This window comes from Lipophrys pholis, assembly GCF_963383615.2.
Source record: "Lipophrys pholis genome assembly, contig: SCAFFOLD_25, whole genome shotgun sequence".
NCBI classification, from domain to species: Eukaryota; Metazoa; Chordata; class Actinopteri; order Blenniiformes; family Blenniidae; genus Lipophrys; species Lipophrys pholis.
In genome coordinates, this window is record NW_028292149.1 from 1,061,886 (window position 1) to 1,084,395 (window position 22,510).

A 22,510-nucleotide genomic window follows, 5' to 3' on the forward strand; every position below is an offset into this window, starting at 1 on the left:
CTTTATTAAAGCTTGGGCAAGGGCAAAGCATGCAGCAATAATGCAAGTAGAATAATACTGTTTATTACAATGCATTGATTGAGTACATCAAATGGTATATAAGTAAAGAAATAATATTTAATATCTTAACCTGGACTTCCATTGAGCTCGGTGAGACAGAGGGGAGACGTTTCCGGTTCATCCTCTCTGCAGCACCTCTGTGGTCGTGGTTTTAGCAACCTGTCAGCAACTACTGCTGTGAATGAGAGGAGAAGAGAACTGGACTGTCCCAAGCCGCTTCATTTCCTATAATATCAACTATCAAAAATCCAGAATCTATTTCGTAAGGGAAAAACAAATAACCTGGGAAAATTGGGGAAATTTAGACCAAATCAAAACTAAGATGGAAATCAATAACACTAAAAAATGGGAAAAACAGGAGCTTGAAAAATTTAAAAATATAGAGGGGAAAATTAATAAATTGGAAAAAATATAAGCAACAAAACAAAGAAAAGAAAAAGAAATAGAAATTTGGAAAACAAAAACAAATAGAAAAAACAAAGAAAATGAAAGCTGCAGTTGGTCGGGACCTCGCCCCCTGGCCCGTCGGGGTCGGCCCAATCACAGCCTCCGGCCCTTTAAGTGTTCTTCACCTGGAAACCACACACGTTTCTTTGGGATCATTATGTTACATTACTGCATGGAAGTGAAGCCAGAGTGTTTTATGAAGTAATCATGGAACCTGATTGGAACTAACTTCACTTCCAGGTCTTGTATGGCGTTCTGACCGCAGGCTGAGGTCTGCATGAGGCAGCAGGGGGCGCTCCGCTATGAGACGCATCATTAATAGAACTTCTTTCTAATGAAGCCAGACTTTTGGTTCATCAGTAACTACTAAACCAACCACATAGTACTGTAAAGGAAAGCTTAAATAAGTCCCAAGCTCAAGTTGAGCTCTGTTTTTCAGCCGTCCTTTTAGAAGATTTACTGTCCAAATTACGTCTGAAGGTTTGAGTCAATTGAAAAAAGATTCAAGCTTTAACCGAGGTTTGAAAACAGAGTTAGAATCGGTCAAGAGGATTAAAATATGTTGCGAGTCCAATGGCCGAGTCAAATGACAAGGAGTCGAGACAAGTGTTCCCTTCATAGCTGTCGAGCCTGCAAGCATAGCTGGAGCTCGTGACGTCTGGTTAGTAGCAGGTAACTTGGTTCTAGTGGTCCGGGTTAACACGCCCAAGGACTAGGCAACAAGGCAGGAGCTTCCAAAGCTGAACTCGGCTTTATTTCCACTATTGCTCTACAATCACGGGATACGAATCCATGTGAGCGGGCGAGCTCTGACCAGGTCGCTACCAACAACACACGGAACTTTAGACATAGAACTATAGACACAGAACTGCTTCATAGAGCTAAACTTAAAAGATTCTTCCATGAACACACCTGTCCTACATCACAGTTGCCGATGTTGACCTCTTGAAAAAATGATTGTAAATGGAGAACCGTTTAAAATAGAGACAAAAGTATCTCCCCATTCAAAGTACAAGACCTGTACCTCTGTATTGGTGTAGTTTCATCAACCTGTGAGCAGGTTTAGAAAGTAAAATGTTTGTTGAAAGCCACGTGGACGAGACGGCAGCATCCGGCATTAGGAACTTTGATTGCTAATATTAAAAAGGCGATACGATCTTCAATCTCAGAGGAGCTTTAAACTGGTCGAGGAGGCGGATTCGGTGTTCAAAATTTGACGGCTAATAAAAACAGAACCGCTCCACCACTGAAAATGATATTGGGGATTATTGAGGAGGAGATTCTCCTCTGTCATTTAGTAGGTTTCTGAAGTCGATAGATATTCGTGCTCAGAGTAGCTAGCGTTTGAAAATCTTATTTGTTTGAAAATCCTATTTTGAAAGACAAATTGCGGACTTCCTGTCAGATTCAGGTCAGGGGGGGTACCACATGTGATTTGTCGGGCTCGATGAGACGAACATTTAGGCTTTGGTTTGATCTCTCTACGACAGTCCTACGGGCCGTGGTGGCCATTTTGTTTTTTCTAGGTGTCGCTAGAGAGCCATTTTAGCATTCTGGGGTTTAATTTTTACATTTCCTTAATTCTATAATAATTCTTATTATTCTAGAATAATAAGAAGAAAGATTACAAATACAATAGGGTCCTGGCCTCCAGGCGGCCTCCAGGCGGCCTCCAGGCGGCCTTTCTGCTCGGTCCCTAAAGAAAAGAAAAAAATGGGGGGGAAAAAGAGAAAATGCTGTAATTGAGAAATCTGAATTCTGAAATCCAGGTGTAAATGGTATAATCCATAACATAGATAAGGAAGGGAAAATCCTTTTTAAATTCAGGATGTGGGGTGTTTAGGAAGGATATTTTGCGTACCTGCAATGAACGACTCTGCTTGTGGCTTGGTGTGGTAATCTTCACTCCACAGAGTATAATCCAGAGAGATTTTTCTGCTTCAAGTTAAACACTTTCTGACTGTCAATATCTATTATCCAAAGCAGTCCTCTGATCCTACCAGGCAACGGGGAGTCCTCTCCCTACAAAATCCCCCGAAACACCGAATAGCAGTTTGGAAACATCTTTTCTAGCAATGATTTACATACAGACTTACATAATGGCAACATACACAGTCACCTTCACAGGATTGGTGCCCACTTTTCACCAACCTTCATGATTGGTTTCACAACTTTGAACATTACATAACATTTTTGCATAGGTGTATGTGACTTCTAACAGGCATCGCTGCTGGGAAACGTCTGTATTTTGTGAAAGTCGTTACAACGATTTATCTACCTTTAGTACATTTCACAAGTTTTTCCAGTAATAGTCAAATTTGTATGTTTAAAAACACCTTTCCCAACCATTTAAATCATTACCTCATTACTAACGTCTGTTTCATTTTCCTTTATCTCACTTTGACCTCTCATAGTCAAACACAGATCATTAAAACACATTAACACACACACACATTTAGAGCTGCTGCATTGAAAGCTGGCTGCACTCTGCTGCTTTGTTATTTCACATCTGGTAAAACCATTTTCAGAGTCCATCCAGAGAACACAGGTCATTTCCAGGTCAGACACAGAAAGTGTGAAACAGGCAGAAAGTCCAAAACAAGCAGCAGAGAAGAGGAGACACAAAGAGAGTTCCTGAACTCTGCTGCTCATGTGATGCAAACATCTGCATCAGATCAGAGGCTGTTTGGTCTCCACTGAGGAGCTGGATGGAGCTGATGGAGGAGAAACATCTCCACTAACACACTGTCATCTTCACATTCAATGTCAAACACACTCAACTCATTCCTAGTTTCTTCTTTTCAGGAACTTCTGCTGGCGTCTGCCAACAGAAGGTGAAATGTGCCCTTAAGAAGAGGTTCCAGGTTGTGTTTGAGGGGCTCTCTAAAGCAGGAGAGTCCACCCTCCTGAAGCAGATCTACACAGAGCTCCACATCACAGAGGGAGGGACTGCAGAGGTCAATGAGGAACATGAGGTCAGACAGATTGAAACAGCATCCAGGAGAGCAGCCAGAGCAGAAAGCAGCATCAGACCAGGAGACCTCTTTAAAGCCTCACCTGGAAGCTCTCCACCAATCAGAACAGTGCTGACAAAGGGAGTGGCTGGCATTGGGAAAACAGTCCTGACACAGAAGTTCACTCTGGACTGGGCTGAAGACCAAAGCAACCAGGACGTCCACTTCACATTTCCATTCACCTTCAGAGAGCTGAATGTGCTGAAGAAGAAGAAGTTCAGCTTGGTGGGACTTGTTCATCACTTCTTCACTCCAACCAAAGAAGCAGGACTCTGCAGCTTTGAAGACCTCCAGGTGGTCTTCATCTTTGACGGTCTGGATGAGTGTCGACTCCCTCTGGACTTCCAGCACCCTGAGATCCTGACTGATGTTACAGAGTCCACCTCAGTGGATGTGCTGCTGACAAACCTCATCAGGGGGAACCTGCTTCCCTCTGCTCGCCTCTGGATCACCACACGACCTGCAGCAGCCAATCACATCCCTCCTGACTGTGTGGGCATGGTGACGGAGGTCCGAGGGTTCACTGACCCACAGAAGGAGGAGTACTTCAGGAGGAGGTTCAGAGAGGAGCAGCAGGCCAGCAGGATCATCTCCCACATCAAGACCTCACGAAGCCTCCACATCATGTGCCACATCCCAGTCTTCTGCTGGATCACTGCTACAGTTCTGGAGGAGGTGTTGAAGAGCAGAGAGGGAGGAGAGCTGCCCAAGACCATGACTCAGATGTACATCCACCACCTGGTGGTCCAGGCCAAAGTCAAGAAGGTCAAGTATGATGGAGGAGCTGCCACAGATCCACACTGGAGTCCAGAGAGCAGGGAGATGGTGGAGTCTCTGGGAAAACTGGCTTTTGATGAGCTGCAGAAAGGAAATCTGATCTTCTATGACTCCGACCTGACAGCGTGTGGCCTGGATCTCAGAGCAGCCTCACTGTACTCTGGAATGTTCACACAGGTCTTTAAAGAGGAGCAAGGCCTGTACCAGGACCAGGTCTTCTGCTTCATCCATCTGAGTCTTCAGGAGTTTCTGGCTGCTCTTCATGTCCATCAGACCTTCATCAGCTCTGGAATCAACCTCCTGGATAAACAACAACAAACCTCCTGGTGGTCAAAAGTGTTGAAGAAGAAAGTTAATCTCCACCATCTCCATCAGAGAGCAGTGGACGAGGCCTTGAAGAGTCCAAATGGACACCTGGACTTGTTCCTCCGCTTCCTCCTGGGTCTTTCACTGCAGACCAATCAGAGTCTCCTCCGAGGTCTGCTGACACAGACAGGAAGTAGCTCTCAGACCAATCAGGAAACAGTCCAGTACATCAAGGAGAAGCTGAGTGAGAGTCTGTCTGCAGAGAGAAGCATCAATCTGTTCCACTGTCTGAATGAACTGAACGATGGTTCTCTGGTGGAGGAGATCCAACAGTCCCTGAGATCAGGACGTCTCTCCACTGGTGGACTGTCTCCTGCTCAGTGGTCAGCTCTGGTCTTCATCTTACTGTCATCAGAAGAAGATCTGAAGGAGTTTGACCTGAAGAAATACTCTGCTTCAGAGGAGGCTCTTCTGAAGCTGCTGCCAGTGGTCAAAGCCTCCAACAAAGCTGTGTACGTGGTTCATGAACAAATATGTAGAACTGAGTCCATGACAAACATTGAACTGGTTTTCATTGTTGCTTCTTCTTCAGGTTGAGCTGCTGTGGTCTGTCATGGAGAAGCTGTGGAGCTCTGTCCTCAGTCCTCAGCTCTCAGTCCTCCAGTCTGACACATCTGGACCTGAGTGACAACAAGCTGCAGGATTCAGGAGTGAAGCTGCTCTCTCCTGGACTGGAGAGTCCTCACTGTAAACTGGAAGCTCTCAGGTTCTGACATTATTGATCATTAATATCCACCACTCTCTGTTCTCCTCACATCTCTAGAACATCAGTAAAACATCTCAGTAGAACACTGCAGCCTCTTGATGTTTTCTCCTCTATTAATCAGGAAGTAAAACTACAAAGTAAAGTTTCCAGTGTAAGTTCAGGTGGAGAGCAGCAGCTTTACTTCCTCCACTCACTGTGTTTGTGATGCTCCATGTCACAGAGTTCTGCCTCAGACTCTGACACCGACACGACTACGAGCAAGAACACCACACATGAGACAAGCCCAGCAGCAGCAGGACACTCACTTCAGGTGTGCTCCTGTGGCTGGATGAAAATATCATCACTTAGGAGGCTGAGGATCCACCAAGGAAAGAGAGGAGGATGAGAGAGCAGAGGCAAGAGCCTCACAGTGAGCAGTACTTCTTATGGAGCAACCAGTCAAATCAGTGGAGTGAAGCACAGCGACGGGACAAAATAGAATAGAATAGTTTATTCTAGTGATGGCCAGATGAAGCTTCATGAACCACTGTCTTTACTTTCTGACCCTCACAGAGAACATGTGTAGTTTTCTTCTTTTCATTTTAAATGAATATAATCTTAGGAATCCTACTGTCACTACTTGCTGTCTTATTAATGTGTAGAAAGGTGAATTAAATGTCGACCTCTTCTGTGTCAGGAACTCTGAAATTCTTCATCCTTTATGATTAATTGTGTTAATTGTTATTATTAAACTATGAATTAAAATTCTAAATGAATAGTTTTGTACAGTACATCTTGATGAGACTGATATAAATTGGCATCATTTCCTGTTAAACAGGTGGTGCCCCGAGGTTTTCTGATGCTCATCAGATTCCATGTTTTGTTCATGAGTCATGACTCTTTGATCAATACTAATCAGTGTTGCCACAGTTAGTTTGAAAAAGTAATCCAAGTACTGATTACTAGTTACTCCTTTTTGCCACAAACTCAGTTCTGATCACTGCCTGGCCTCCTGCTGATACATATTTAACCTTTGACCTTCATTAAACTAGTGATCTATTTATATATTTGCACTGTCTGCTCTATCTGCTCTATCCGACCTTTTAATTACCCCCCTCTGGAGCAAATAAAGTATCTTATTGATTGATCGATTGATTGATTGATTGATTGAAAAAGAAAAAAAAGAAAAAAAGAGTTCAACATCTCTGCAGTTCTTGTTGCAATGATGTAGTTTAGTGTTGACATTTCTAGGTTCCAATTCTTTTGTGTCACCTGAATTAGTGAGAGTGAGTTTGTCTGTGATTGGCTGAGAGTGGAGAAGGGGGCGGGTCAGGTCGGACTGCATGCTCTGTGTGTGTCAGAGAACGAGCAGCCGCTTCTGTTTAATAATAAAGTGTCTTTGTAGAGAAGAATCTCTTCCTGCTGGACGCAATAGTAATGCTACAATAGTAATGCCACAATAGTAATGCCACAATAGTAATGCTACAATAGTAATGCCACAATAGTAATGCCACAATAGTAATGCCACAATAGTAACGCTACAATAGTAATGCTACAATAGTAATGCTACAATAGTAATGCCACAATAGTAACGCTACAATAGTAATGCTACAATGGTAATGCTACAATAGTAATGCTAAAATAGTAATACCACAATAGTAATGCCACAATAGTAACGCTACAATAGTATTGCTACAATGGTAATGCTACAATAGTAATGCTACAATAGTAACGCTACAATAGTAATGCTACAATAGTGACGCTACAATAGTAATACCACAATAGTAATGCTACAATAGTAATGCTACAATACTAATGCTAAAATAGTGACGCTACAATAGTAACGCTACAATAGTAAGGCTACAATAGTAATGCTACAATAGTAACGCTAAAATAGTAATGCTACAATAGTAACGCTACACTAGTAATGCTACAATAGTAAGGCTACAATAGTAACGCTACAATAGTAACGCTACAATAGTAAAGCTACAATAGTAACGCTAAAATTGTAATGCTACAATAGTATTGCTACAATAGTAATGCTAAAATAGTAATGCTACAATAAAAAATGCTACAATAGTATCGCTACAATAGTAATGCTAAAATAGTAATGCTACAATAAAAAATGCTACAATAGTAAGGCTAAAATAGTAATGCTACAATAGAAATGCTACAATAGTAACACCACAATAGTAATGTTACAATAGTAAGGCTACAATAGTATTGCTCCAATAGTAAGGCTACAATAGTAACGCTACAATAGTAACGCTACAATAGTAACGCTAAAATAGTAATGCTGCAATAGTAATGCTGCAATAGTAAGGCTACAATAGTAATGCTACAATAGTTAGGCTACAATAGTAACGCCACAATAGTAACACTACAATAATAATGCAACAAAAGTAATGCTATAATAGTAACGCCACAATAGTAATGCCACAATAGTAACGCTACAATAGTAATGCTACAATAGTAACGCCACAATAGTAACACTACAATAATAATGCAACAAAAGTAATGCTACAATAGTAATGCTACAATAGTAACGCTGCAATAGTAACACTACAATAGTAATGCTACAATAGTAACGCCACAATAGTAACACTACAATAATAATGCAACAAAAGTAATGCAACAAAAGTAATGCTACAATAGTAATGCTACAATAGTAACGCTGCAATAGTAACACTACAATAGTAACGCCACAATAGTAATGCTACAATAGTAATGTTACAATAGTAACGCCACAATAGTAACACTACAATAATAATGCAACAAAAGTAATGCTACAATAGTAATGCTACAATAGTAACGCTGCAATAGTAACACTACAATAGTAACGCTACAATAGTAATGCTACAATAGTAAAGCTACAATAGTTACGCCACAATAGTAACGCTACAATAGTAAAGCTACAATAGTAACGCTAAAATAGTAATGCTACAATAGTAATGCTACAATAGTAATGCTACAATAGTAACACCACAATAGTAACACTACAATAATAATGCAACAAAAGTAATGCTACAATAGTAATGCTACAATAGTAACACCACAATAGTAACACTACAATAATAATGCAACAAAAGTAATGCTACAATAGTAATGCTACAATAGTAACACCACAATAGTAACACTACAATAATAATGCAACAAAAATAATGCTACAATAGTAATGATACAATAGTAACGCTGCAATAGTAACACTACAATAGTAAAACTACAATAGTAACGCGCATGGACTTAATATAAGAAGTAACTTTAATCTGATTACTGGTTTGGAAATAGTAACACGTTAGATTACTCATTACTGAAAAAAGTGGTCATATCACTGTTACTCATCATCATCAACAGTCAAATTGCCTGATGCACAACCAGTGTTCCTAACAACATCAACTGTTTACAAACCAATCAGGACAACAGACGGTAATACAGACGGGTTTGGACTGAGGACTTAATGGAGTTACCAAAATAAACTTAATGCACTTTTCCTCTAGTTCCTACTGTAGGAGCCATTTAAGGTTTCATATGGGTTTGTTTGTTTCTGTTTGTGTGTGCCCTCCTATTGACTGGCCATTTGGGTTTTGAATGTATGTTTGCCCACTAGGTGGAGCTAGGGCAAGGTGGAGGTTCTAAAGCCTCCACCTAATCGATGCCAGGTGTGCAGACACAGTTTGTGAACCGGGCCAGGGAGAGTGGCAGTAGGAGGAAACATTTATTGTGTTAGAGGAACTCAGTATTGGGCGAGTCATTGAGGACAGGAATCAACAATTGGACTGTGAATATCAAATAAATACTTTGACATGTCCAAAGTAAAAACTGCTGATTGGACCTGATCAGTGTTGCTCCTGAATACGTTCTAAACAAGTTACCTGTCCTCACCAGAGCAGCACCTTGAATAGGTTAAGGTGCTGCTCCACCTCCTCAGCCTTACTCCACTTGACTCTACTCACTTTTGACACTTTTCCACAACACATGATGGTCCCTGCTACCAGGTACTTTCATGGTAGACCGTAGTAGACTGAGGTTCCAAGCGAGCGAAGACGAGGAGACGGCAGGCTGCTCATTCACCCGCCATTTTTTAAACCAGAACACAATAAAAAACAAAAAACAACCAAAGTCTGCAGCTGTCCTGGTGAACGCTGTTTAACCACATTTCCATTAGAATTTAAAGTATCGTATGGTTTGTTTTTCTTATTTTAACATCAGTAGCTACTAACAGCTTGTGGCAGAAGTCACCAGTTAACAGGAGCACCAGTGAAACCGAAACACCGGACAGTGAAGCATCACATCGGGGTGATTACTTGTGCATGACGGAGAAAGCTCCGATGACTCCGCCCACGCCGTGGTCGTTCTATTGTAATGGAAAACAAGTGAGGCTGAGTGGAGTAGAGGCAAGGCCAGTAGGGTCAAGTGGAGTAAGGCTGAGTAGGAGCTGGTGGAAAAGAGCTATTTATTACAAGTGACTGGGAATCAGAATATCTAGACAACAATGTGAATAAAGCTGTAAGAAATGCAGAATTAGGAAGAAATGTTAAACAAAAAAAACAATAACAAAGATCATCTATTGATCAAAGAAGGATTAAAAGATTCTGTCAAAAGGAAAAATACATGATACAGAGAATCTATAAAACACAAAAGAAGTGGCAAATACATTTGTGAAATATAAAAATACTTTAACTACTACTGTGAGAATTGTCATAAATCTACAAAAATAAATGTGGTGAAATGTAAGAAAAGAAGAATCCTATTAAAGACACATGGAATCTATTAAAGAGTGTAAAGTGAAAGACCCAGAGACATTTCATTAGTAAGGAAGAAATCATAGAAATTATCATCAAAAGTAAAACCAAATCTTCAGATTGAGACTAAATGGAGATGAAACCAGTAAAGAGGGTGATTGAGTTTATCTCCAAACTACTGACACACATCTGGAACCTTTGTCTTTCCAAACTGGACAATTTCCTGACAAAAAGACTCAAATCAAAGTGAAGTACAAAACTAGAACCAAAGAAGATTGAACAAACTCCAGGACAATGTCTCTGCTCCCACAGTTCTCACAAACTAAACCATGAATGAATGAATGAATTGTGTCTCTCAGAAGAATGATTGTCTCCACTGTCCCCGTCTCTCCAACCAAACAGTCTGTAATGAATAGAAAGAAGTAGCAGGACGTCCAGCTCCACTCCACAGCTTCACTTCAACATCTGGAACTGAAGACATGAACAAAACATGTGGACCTCCATGTCCTCTCCTTCACGTCCACATGAAGCCAAAGTCAAACCCAGAGAAGACGATCTGAAGCTCTGAGGTCCAACAAAGTCCTCATACCAACGTCCTGTCCTCTCTGTGTCTCATTACAGCCTCTCTTCATGTCGACTCTCCGACTGTGAAGTGATCTCCTCGGCTCTGAAGTCTGACTCCTCCCATCTCAAACATCTGGACCTGAGTAGGAACCAGCTGAAGGATTCATCAGTGAAGGTTCTGTGTGCTGGACTGGAGAGTCCAAACTGTAACCTGGAGACTCTGAGGTCAGTTCACTGTCTGAAGTTAGAATGTGTTGAAGTCAAACCACTGAGAGGAGTTTAGGAGGATCCAGATGTTGGAGGACAGAGATGGACTGAGCTCTGCAGCATGTTAGTGATCAGCATGTTGATGAGACTCTTCTCCTCCTGGTGGCTTCAGCTGTTTGGACTTTACATTTCTAAACTCTTCCAGTCTGAACCTTCTTCAGTCTCAATGACTTCAACATCAAACTTTGTCCTCTAATCTCACTTCTTTCTCTCTTTATTCAGGTTGGAGTTCTGCAGGTTGTCAAAGATCAGCTGTTCTTCTGTGGCCTCAGCTCTGAAGTCCAACCCCTCCCTCCTGAAACATCTGAAACATCTGGACCTGAGTGAGAACCCGCTGCAGGATTCAGGAGTTGAGCAGCTGTGTGGTTTTCTGGAGAGTCCACTCTGTAGTCTGGAGACTCTGAGGTCAGACTCCATGTTTGAGTTTGTGTGCAGTGAAAGTTGTGTTGACACTAAAGGTCAGACATCAGGCTGATATGAGATGATCCACACTGAGGATCTCCATGAGAAACTGAGACTTCTTCTCTGGGCTTTAGTCCTGTGACTGTGGCAGAGCCGTGTGGAGCTCCACATTTCAAAGCTTGGTAGAAGAAGCAAGGTGCTGCAGTGGAGAATTCTCCGTCAACCTCTGACACGCTCCATGTTGAGCTTCAGCTTTCAAAGCAGGCTGATCTCTCCTGGATGAAGAGTCACTGATCTCCCAGCTGGAGCTCCAAACTCTCCCTCACTCTGCCATTGTTGCCCCCCTGACCCAGTGTGTGTCATGTAGGGGTGTGATTCCATCCTGTAATAGGAAACAAAGAGGCAGACCACTTGAGCTGGTGTTTGGCTCGGCTGCAGGATTTAATATATGATTTCAACAAGTGTCAGACTCATAACAAGTTACACACTTTCACAAATACAGTAACCTCAGTTAGTTACTTGAGGGGAGTAACAATTATGTTGTAGCTACAAATCAAAGGTTTTTTGTGTGAATGAACTCTGGAGTTAAAGAACACTTTTTGGAAAGAACTTTATAATAAACTAAACAACCAAACAAAAACCTAAAATAATTAAAAATGCAATACCTTAAACCTTCTAACTATCATAAAAACTCCAAACACGTTTTCTACAATAGAATAACTGTCACTTAAATTTACATTACTTACAGTCGTACTACCAGAGACTTCAGACGTCCTTTCGTCTCCTAATTCTACAATCTTCCAGTGAAACTTATCAAAAGTCCAAATCAGCTCTTCTGCCTCTTGCTCTGACTTCCAGGGTGATAAAGTCCATCTACAATAGAACTGATCTATTGTTTCACTGTTAATACTCAGACTATGTCTCTGTGGTCTGCAGGTGCACAGCATTAGCCCCGCCCCATTTTCTTCAGTCTAACCAATCACAACAACAGACAGCAACAGGAACCAATGAAAATAACAGAACACATTAAAACGTCACCAGGAAGATTCACACATTGATCTAGGTTCTATGTTGTATATTTCTATTTTTAACTCTTTATTTTACCAACAGCTACACAGATTTACACCAAAGTTATAAAATATTCAGGAAACAAATGTTGAAGGGTTTGGAGTTCAGTATAGAAGAGTTTGTTTGTGTGTGTGTGTGTGTGTGTGTGTGTGTGTGTGTGTGTGTGTGTGTGTGTGTGTGTGTGTGTGTGTGTGTGTGTGTGTGTGTGTGTGTGTGTGTGTGTGTGTGTGTGTGTGTGTGTGTGTGTGTGTGTTGTGATCCAGATGTTGGAGGACAGAGATGGACTGAGCTCTGCAGCATGTTAGTGATCAGCATGTTGATGAGACTCTTCTCCTCCTGGTGGCTTCAGCTGTTTGGACTTTACATTTCTAAACTCTTCCAGTCTGAACCTTCTTCAGTCTCAATGACTTCAACATCAAACTTTGTCCTCTAATCTCACTTCTTTCTCTCTTTATTCAGGTTGAGGGGCTGCAGGTTGTCAGAGATCAGCTGTTCTTCTGTGGCCTCAGCTCTGAAGTCCAACCCCTCCCTCCTGAAACATCTGAAACATCTGGATCTGAGTGGGAACCAGCTGCAGGATTCAGGAGTTGAGCAGCTGTGTGGTTTTCTGGAGAGTCCACTCTGTAGTCTGGAGACTCTGAGGTCAGACTCCATGTTTGAGTTTGTGTGCAGTGAAAGTTGTGTTGACACTAAAGGTCAGACATCAGGCTGATATGAGATGATCCACACTGAGGATCTCCATGAGAAACTGAGACTTCTTCTCTGGGCTTTAGTCCTGTGACTGTGGCAGAGCCGTGTGGAGCTCCACATTTCAAAGCTTGGTAGAAGAAGCAAGGTGCTGCAGTGGAGAATTCTCCGTCAACCTCTGACACGCTCCATGTTGAGCTTCAGCTTTCAAAGCAGGCTGATCTCTCCTGGATGAAGAGTCACTGATCTCCCAGCTGGAGCTCCAAACTCTCCCTCACTCTCAAACTCTGGACTTGTTGGCTTGATGTCCAGTAACCTTGGCTGTTGACTTGTCCTCCCACTGGACACTGCTTCTGTTTGTTGTCACATCAGTTCAGCTCCAAAAGAACAAAGATCACATCAGTGACAATAAGAAGCTCCTTCTTCTTCCACTTCCTCGGGGCTCCAACCTTCTTAAGAAGAAGAGCTGGACAACAAGGATCAGTCTGATCAGTCTCTTCTAAATATGATCAGCTGCTCATTTCAGCTCCTGGAGCAGCCCAGCTCTCTAAAGTATTATTGCTCCGAACTGAATTAGAGGAGCTTTGACTTAAAGGCTGAGGTGCTCGGGTTCCTTAGCAGGTAGAGACCACCAAGGTTTACCAGTAGGGGGCGACACTCAAATGAGCCTTCTTATTATAAACCCATGAGAAATATTCACACAGTTACTTAAAGGACCAGACCCAGACAAATATGTTTTTGTTTATAGAGCAAACACATATTTATTTACAGTAAAACACACACTACAAATTAAAGGCTTTTTTAAATGAACTTTGGAGTTCAACAACTATTTTTAGAAAGAACTTTATACCAAACTAAACAACCAAACAAACACCTCAAATAATGAAAAACTCAATAACTTTAAACATTTGACCTTTCTACTAAACTCCAGCTTTTCTCCACAATGTAACAACAATCACTTCAATTTACATTACTTACAGTCAATGGTCCACACACACACACACACACACACACACACACACACACACACACACACACACACACACACACACACACACACACACACACACACACACACACACACACACACACACACACACACACACAGGTTAGTGTGGAGGTCCTGAAGAGAAAACATAAATCCTCAGGAGGTCAAAAGGAGAAAAGAAGAATAAATGAGGTCCAGGTGAGACGTTCAGGTGCAGTCCTCCCTCAGCATGCGTCCTCCTCGTGCTACCAGAGACTTCAGACGTCCTTTCGTCTCCTAATTCAACAACTGACTATGACTGGCTGCAACACCAACCAATGAAAATGACAGAACACATAGAAACGTTATCAGGCATATTAACACAGGGACCTAGGTTCTATGTAGGGTTGTTCGGTACACCGGTACTGTATTGGTATTGCGGTACTGACGCCTTTAAAACGATACTATACTGGGCCCGGCTGGTACCGGTATCTTTCTTTTTTTTTTTTTTTTCCGTCGCCGCGGAGCGTCACTGTTGTAATTTGCACCGAGGAGAGTCGACAGTCTCTCTGTGGGGGAAGCGTCGGCGGGCTGCTCCTCTTTCTCACTTGTTTTGGATGTTTTGGACAATCGAAGTGCGGAACAGCGCTCCGCTTTCTTTTCTTTTCTTTTTTTTGGACTCCGGTTTCTCCGAGACGGGGTGCGCGAGCTTAACCCCGCTCCGACCCGAGATCCGCAACTGAATAAGCGCTTCATACTCGACCTTCACAACTTCAAAATAAAAGTCAAAACAACGTATTTTCAAAACAATCTTCTCCCAACCGAGCATGTACTTTGAAAAGAATACCGGATGCGCATGCGTAAATGACATGGCGTTTGCTTCGTTGTGAGAGTGAGCATGCGTAACTGACTCACTCGTGGAAACTCTGTGGAGAGAGAGAGAGAGAGAGAGAGAGAGAGAGAGAGAGGTTATTTGTAGAAAGAAAGGTGCACCGAGTGCTACATGGAAGTACTTGTGTCTCCATCAACACAGAAGCTCCACTGAGCAAACGGTGTTAGAGAACATGTCTGGTCCATAGTGGAAACACTACTAACCTGCTAAACTCCTGAAGGACAAACACCTGTCCTTCAGGAGTTATTACCTGTGGTTCAAAGAACCACAGGTAATAACTTATATAACCATGAAAAAAAATGTAAGCTATTATAAATATTAGTATTATAAATATAATATAAAAAATATAATATTTAAAAATATTTTATTTTAGCCATTTAATGTTAAAAAGATTACTGCATAGTAACAAACCATTTAAAGACATTGGTCCTACTTGAGTCAGGCTGGATCTAATGACATTTTTTGTGTTTTCCTTTTATTTGGAAAAGTTTCGAAAACTATCGAAAGTATTGAACTACATGGTTGTATCAGTATCGATACCAAAATGTTGGTATTGTGACAACACTAGTTCTATGTTGTATATTTACGATATTTTTCTTAAAGAAAATAAAAAAAGACAATCCCACACTGAAGTTCACGCCCTGTTAGGATGATCTCTCCTGGACGAAGCGTCTGCAGCGATCTTTAAAATAAACTTTCTACCAAACTAAACAATCCAACAAACATCTAGAATAATGAAAAACCCTCCACTCAATACCTTCAACCTTTTACCTTTCTAATAAACTCTACAGCCTTTTTTCTAGAATCAACAACAATCACTTCAATTCACATTACTTACAATTGTTTCTAGCCCGCACGCACGCACGCACGCACGCACGCACGCACGCACGCACGCACGCACGCACGCACGCACGCACGCACGCACGCACGCACGCACGCACGCACGCACGCACGCACGCACGCACGCACGCACGCACGCACACACACACACAGGTTAGTGTGGAGGTCCTGAAGAGAAAACATAAATCCTCAGGATGTCAAAAGGAGAAAAGAAGAATAAATGAGGTCCAGGTGAGACGTTCAGGTGCAGTCGTCCCTCAGCATGCGTCCTCCTCGTCCTACCAGAGACTTCAGACGTCCTTTCGTCTCCTAATTCAACAATCTTCCAGTGAAACTTATCAAAAGTCCAAATCAGCTCTTCTGCCTCTTGCTCTGACTTCCAGGGTGATAAAGTCCATCTCCAATAGAACTGATCTATTGTTTCACTGTTAATACTCAGACTATGTCTCTGTGGTCTGCAGGTGCACAGCATTAACCCCGCCCCCTTTTTATTCAGTCTGACCAATCACAACAACAGACAGCAACAGGAACCAATGAAAATGACAGAACACATGAAAACGTCACCAGGAAGATTCACAAATTGATCTAGGTTCTATGTTGTATATTTCTATGTTTAACCCTTTATTTTACCAGCAGCTACACAGATTTACACCAAAGTTATAAAATATTCTGGAAACAAATGTTGAAGGGTTTGGAGTTCAGTATAGAAGAGTTTGTTTGTGTGTGTGTGTGTGTGTGTGTGTGTGTGTGTGTGTGTGTGTGTGTGTGTGTGTGTGTGTGTGTGTGTGTGTGTGTGTGTGTGTGTGTGTGTGTGTGTGTGTGTGTGTGTGTGTGTGTGTGTGTGTGTGTGTGTGTGTGTGTGTGTGTGTGTGTGTGTGTGTGTGTGTGTGTGTGTGTGTGTGTTGTGATCCAGATGTTGGAGGACAGAGATGGACTGAGCTCTGCAGCATGTTAGTGATCAGCATGTTGATGAGACTCTTCTCCTCCTGGTGGCTTCAGCTGTTTGGACTTTACATTTCTAAACTCTTCCAGTCTGAACCTTCTTCAGTCTCAATGACTTCAACATCAAACTTTGTCCTCTAATCTCACTTCTTTCTCTCTTTATTCAGGTTGGGGGGCTGCAGTTTGTCAGAGATCAGCTGTTCTTCTGTGGCCTCAGCTCTGAAGTCCAACCCCTCCCTCCTGAAACATCTGAAACATCTGGACCTGAGTTACAACCAGCTGCAGGATTCAGGAGTTGAGCAGCTGTGTGGTTTTCTGGAGAGTCCACTCTGTAGTCTGGAGACTCTGAGGTCAGACTCCATGTTTGAGTTTGTGTGCAGTGAAAGTTGTGTTGACACTAAAGGTCAGACATCAGGCTGATATGAGATGATCCACACTGAGGATCTCCATGAGAAACTGAGACTTCTTCTCTGGGCTTTAGTCCTGTGACTGTGGCAGAGCCGTGTGGAGCTCCACATTTCAAAGCTTGGTAGAAGAAGCAAGGTGCTGCAGTGGAGAATTCTCCGTCAACCTCTGACACGCTCCATGTTGAGCTTCAGCTTTCAAAGCAGGCTGATCTCTCCTGGATGAAGAGTCACTGATCTCCCAGCTGGAGCTCCAAACTCTCCCTCACTCTGCCATTGTTGCCCCCCTGACCCAGTGTGTGTCATGTAGGGGTGTGATTCCATCCTGTAATAGGAAACAAAGAGGCAGACCACTTGAGCTGGGGTTTGGCTCGGCTGCAGGATTTAATATGCTGCTGCCTCTGTGCAGCTTTTAGGCTCCTTCAATCGCCATCCGCCCTCTGCTGGCCTTTTAGAGTAACCCACTACTGCTTTCACCTGAAAAGTACTACTCTGTTTGAGCCTTTTAAACTCTATTTGAGACACAGTACAATAAAATATATCTATAGGGGGTCTAGCTTTATTCACTTTGAACTTATTTCATTTATTGTTTTAACCCTGAGCTGTAATTTACTCCTATTGGCTTTTTAACATCTTTTAAATACGCTTTAAATTGCTGCACCTTTTTTTATCCTTAACACCGGAGCTCCTCAATTAGTTTTCCTTGAGGGCCAAAATCAGAGCAACATGCCAAACCAAGGGCTGGAACATCTGCAGGTATTCTGCACTCTGGCAGTAAAATCTTTTTTTAATTGCAGATGTTTGAGCTGATGTCACCATTATGAGGGACCGAGCAGAAAGACCAGGACCTCCAAAGGAGGCCAGGACCTCCAAAGGAGGCCTGGACCTGGAGGCCAGGACCCTGTTGTATTTGGAATGTTTCTTATTATTAGTTTTTGGAAATAAAACCCTGTATAAAACCCCCCTAAACATGCTCAAAAACTCACCAAACTTGGCACGCTCATCAACCCCCAGAGAGCCAAAATGTCTCTCTAGCGCCACCTAGAAAAACCAAAACGGCGACCAGGGCCCGTAGTAATGTCGTAGAGAGATCAAACCAAAACTCAATTGTTCGTCTCATCAAGACCTAAAAATCACGTTCCACTACCCCCAACTTAAATCTGACAGGAAGTCCGCAGTTTGCCTTTCAAAGTAAGATTTTCTACCAAAAACGGCCCTTAACCTCTGAAGGAGAATACATTTGACCCCCTGAACATGCTCAAGGACTCCCCAAATTTGGCACGCTCATTAACACTGGATGACATTATAAGAAAATGTAAAAATGAACCCCGAGAGAGCCAGAATGTGCTCTCTGGCGCCACCTACAAACACTACAACGGCCACTAAAAACACTTAAACGGCCCATAGGAATGTCGTAGACTGATCAAACCAAAACTCAATTGTTCATCTCATCGAGCCCGACAAATCACATCGTGGAACCCCTGACCTAAATCCAACAGGAAGTCCGCAATTTGCCTTTCAAAATAAGATATTCAAACGCTAGCTACTCTGAGCCCGAATATCTATCGACTTCAGAAACCTACTAAATGACAGAGGAGACTCTCCTCCTCAATAATCCCCAATATCATTTTCAGTGGTGGAGCGGTTCTGTTTTTATTAGCCGTCAAAGTTTTGAACACCGAATCCGCCTCCTCGTCCAGTTTAAAGGTCTTGTGCTTTGAATGACGGGACATTTTGTCTTTATTTGATACGGAAGAGTTTTAGGGCCACTGAAGAAAAAAAAAAAATTCGGAGGCTAAAAAAAACAAAAAACCTTCTTGGCCCCAGAAAAAGTCAAAAATCAAAGTCGATATTTTTTTTTTCACGGTGGAAAAAAAAGTCCGTCCATCCAGATGCCAGCGCGTGTGACTGCTTCCTAAAAATGCATATCAGGCGGTTTAATGAAGTGATGAAAAGATGCTTCAGGACAGAATGTAGCTCATAAACACGGTGCAGTTACCATCAGTATCAGGACTAGAAGAGACAGAGCAGCTGCTGCATTGTTCCCTCGCGGAAGTTCGTCGAATACGAAGGACAAAGACACGGATCCTCGGCTGTTTATTTAAATGTGTTCTTATTAATCAAGGAAATCCTGTGTATCACATGTCCATAAGCAGTAAGCAACACTATATAGTCAGAATTAAGTGATTTAATGTGAATTCACATCGACCGACAAATGATGAGGGATGGACAGACGTCTCTCTGTGGAAAAAAAAAAAATCTCGACTTTGATTTTCGACTTTTTATGAGGCCACGAAGGTTTTTTTTTTTTAACCTCCAAATTTTTTTTTTTCTTCAGTGGCCCTAAAACTCTTCCGTAATTTGAAACGGTTCTCCATTAACAATCATTTTTTCTTGATGTCCCCATCGGCAGTGCTGATTCTCTCTCAGGGCTGCTGGCTGCAGACGGAACACACACACACACACACACACACACACACACACACACACACACACACACACACACACACACACACACACACACACACACACACACACACACACACACACACACACACACACACACACACTTGTGGTGCAATACTGCCCTCTTGTGACGAGTTGGTAAACATGCAACTTTGACGAGGGAGAGAGGTGTGTTCATGGGAGATTCTTCTCTGTGTAGCTCTATAAAGTGGTTCTGTGTCTGTAGCTCTAGAAACAGCAGCCCAAGGCTTTAACTTTTTTTTCCCACACCTTCAAAAGAATTGTACTCACAGTGAGTACAGGATTCCAGCTGGTCGCGCAACTGATCCTTAAAGCCTGTTTTATTCTTGATGCGTCAGCGAGCTCTGTACGGCTCCGTGCGGCTGAATGACGTCATTGTAGCCGCCAGGCCCCTCCGAGCGGCTCTGTTCACGCTGACGTCACCGCTCCATGCTCCTCCAACTTCTTGTGACTCCAGTAGAACCTGTGAGGTGTGGAGCGGTAAGAGCTCCACCCTGTACTGAGCAGACACGTCACTGTGCACGGACACATATTTAACTGTTAACACACCGTGATGAGGGACAATGACAACCTACAGAAACACTCTGATTCTACTTTTCTTTCACATGAAGCCGTTAAAAGGATCATTTTATGGCTCCAAATCCAAGCTTTCCTTTCCAGTAGTATGTGGTTTGTTTAGTCGTTACTGATGAAGCAAAAGTCTGGCTTCTTTAGAAAGAAGTTCTATTAATGATGCGTCTCATAGCGGAGCGCCCCCTGCTGCCTCATGCAGACCTCAGCCTGCGGTCAGAACGCCATACAAGACCTGGAAGTGAAGTTAGTTCCAATCAGGTTCCATGATTACTTCATAAAACACTCTGGCTTCACTTCCATGCAGTAATGTAACATAATGATCCCAAAGATCCCTGCAGAGGGGCGGAGCCTCCAGCACAGGGTGGAGGAGGAGCAGGAGGAGGAGGAGGAGGAGGAGGAGGAGGAGGAGGAGGAGTGTAACGTCACCAGTCCTTAAGTTTGACTTTCACATGACAGCAGAGGACATAAGGCCCGTGGACCAGAACCCACCAAGAGGTCCAATCTGGTCCCACCAAGCCAGGAGCTTTAAAGGATTTATACACTTTGTTTTGACATTTCAGTGGATTTTCACAATAAGTTTCAGTAAAACTGACTTCATTTTCAGGAACTGATGGAAAAATATAGAGAATTTCATTACAGACACTGAATTTAAAGGTTCTTATAGCACTGGAGGAGGAGGAGGAAGAGGAGGGGGAGGAGAAGGAAGAGGAAGAGCAGGAGGGGGAGAACAGAGAAAGAGGAGGAGGAGGAGGAGGAGCAGGAGGGGGAGAACAGAGCAAGAGGAGGAGGAGGAGGAGCAGGGGGGGAAGAGGAGGAGGAGGGGGAGGAGGAGGAGGAGCAGTAGTAGGAGCAGGAGGAGGGGGAGGAGCAGGGGGAGGAGGAGGGGGAGGAGTAGGAGGAGGAGGGGGGAGGAGTAGGAGGAGCAGGAGGAGGAGGAAGAGAACAGAGGAAGATGAGGAGGGGGAGGGGGAAGAGGGGGAGGAGAAGGAGGAGGTGGAAGAGGAGGAGGGGGAAGAGGAGGAGGAGGAGGAGGGGGAGGAGGAGAACAGAGCAGGAGGAGGAGGGGAAGGAGGAGGGGGAAGAGGAGGAGGAGAACAGAGCAAGAGGAGGAGGAGGGGGAGGAGGGAGAGGAGGACTGTGTGTGTGTGTGTGTGTGTGTGTGTGTGTGTGTGTGTGTGTGTGTGTGTGTGTGTGTGTGTGTGTGTGTGTGTGTGTGTGTGTGTGTGTGTGTGTGTGTGTGTGTGTGTGTGTGTGTTGTGATCCAGATGTTGGAGGACAGAGATGGACTGAGCTCTGCAGCATGTTAGTGATCAGCATGTTGATGAGACTCTTCTCCTCCTGGTGGCTTCAGCTGTTTGGACTTTACATTTCTAAACTCTTCCAGTCTGAACCTTCTTCAGTCTCAATGACTTCAACATCAAACTTTGTCCTCTAATCTCACTTCTTTCTCTCTTTATTCAGGTTGAGGGGCTGCAGGTTGTCAAAGATCAGCTGTTCTTCTGTGGCCTCAGCTCTGAAGTCCAACCCCTCCCTCCTGAAACATCTGAAACATCTGGAAATGAGTTACAACCAGCTGCAGGATTCAGGAGTTGAGCAGCTGTGTGGTTTTCTGGAGAGTCCACTCTGTAGTCTGGAGACTCTGGGGTCAGTTGACTGTCTGTTACTGTTGTAGAAGGAGAAATGTTTGTGAGCAGCTGTGATGTGAGACTCTGATCCTGCAGTGAGAGATGGACTGAGCTCAGCAGCTTGTTACTGATGTGTGTGGACATGAGGAGGAGTGGCAATGTTGTGCTGACATGTGGAGGATGAGTGTGATGAAGATCCACAACAACAGAACAGCTCATTGATCAGGACACAGTAATGTGGAGCTGCTCATTTCTCCATCAACACATCTGATTGGTTCTCCTCATTCATTCTGCTGCTTTCTCTCTTTATTCAGGTTGATTAACTGCAGTTTGTCAGAGATCAGCTGTTCTTCTGTGGCCTCAGCTCTGAAGTCCAACCCCTCCCACCTGAAGGAGCTCAACCTGCGTATCAACGACCTTGAGGGTCCAGATGTGCAGCAGCTGGTTGGTCTTCAGCAGAGTCCAGCCTGCAGCCTGCAGACTTTCTGGTCAGTAGATGTTGGAGTGAGTCCATGCTGCTTCCAGCAGGTTTCTACTAAACACAGTTAGTGTGAGAACAAAGATCCAGAGTTTGACTGCTCTGTGAGGCTGTGAGAGGAGAACGCTGAGCCGCTTCAGGATTGGACAGCAGAGGACACAGTCAGCCAATCAGAGGAGCCTCAGGCTTGTTGTGTTGGTCTGACAGTGGTGGTCCTTCATGA

At 43.3% G+C, this 22,510-nt stretch overlaps 3 protein-coding genes across 7 annotated transcripts in view; 2 read left to right on the plus strand and 1 right to left on the minus strand.

The window, feature by feature from the left end:
- The window catches only part of LOC308128129 (NACHT, LRR and PYD domains-containing protein 12-like), a 417,457-nt gene that overhangs the window by 235,952 nt on the left and 158,995 nt on the right, over nt 1-22,510 (minus strand). The gene's annotated exons all lie outside the window — the stretch shown is intronic.
- LOC308128131 (protein NLRC3-like) overlaps nt 1-22,510 on the plus strand; it is a 229,169-nt gene that overhangs the window by 205,293 nt on the left and 1,366 nt on the right. For 2 of the 5 annotated variants that reach the window (XM_080493788.1, XM_080493789.1), the window contains exons 7-8: nt 3,313-5,116; nt 5,197-6,519. The exons of 1 other annotated variant lie outside the window; for it this stretch is intronic. In XM_080493788.1, coding sequence (XP_080349914.1) covers nt 3,313-5,116; nt 5,197-5,377 — 1,985 coding nt within the window. In that variant the 3' untranslated portion in view covers nt 5,378-6,519. Of the gene's footprint in view, nt 1-3,312; nt 5,117-5,196; nt 6,520-10,712; nt 12,268-22,510 lie in introns of those variants that run through there. 2 more of the 5 variants (XM_080493787.1, XM_080493786.1) reach the window with 2 other exon arrangements.
- On the plus strand, nt 11,089-22,258 carry LOC308128139 (NACHT, LRR and PYD domains-containing protein 12-like; the record flags this gene model as incomplete). The annotated part of the gene is made up of 5 exons (XM_080493804.1): nt 11,089-11,109; nt 11,152-11,327; nt 12,852-13,034; nt 16,888-17,070; nt 21,646-22,258. 5 exons carry the CDS (start codon nt 11,089-11,091, stop codon nt 21,854-21,856), a joined length of 774 nt encoding a protein of 257 aa, XP_080349930.1. The 3' UTR covers nt 21,857-22,258.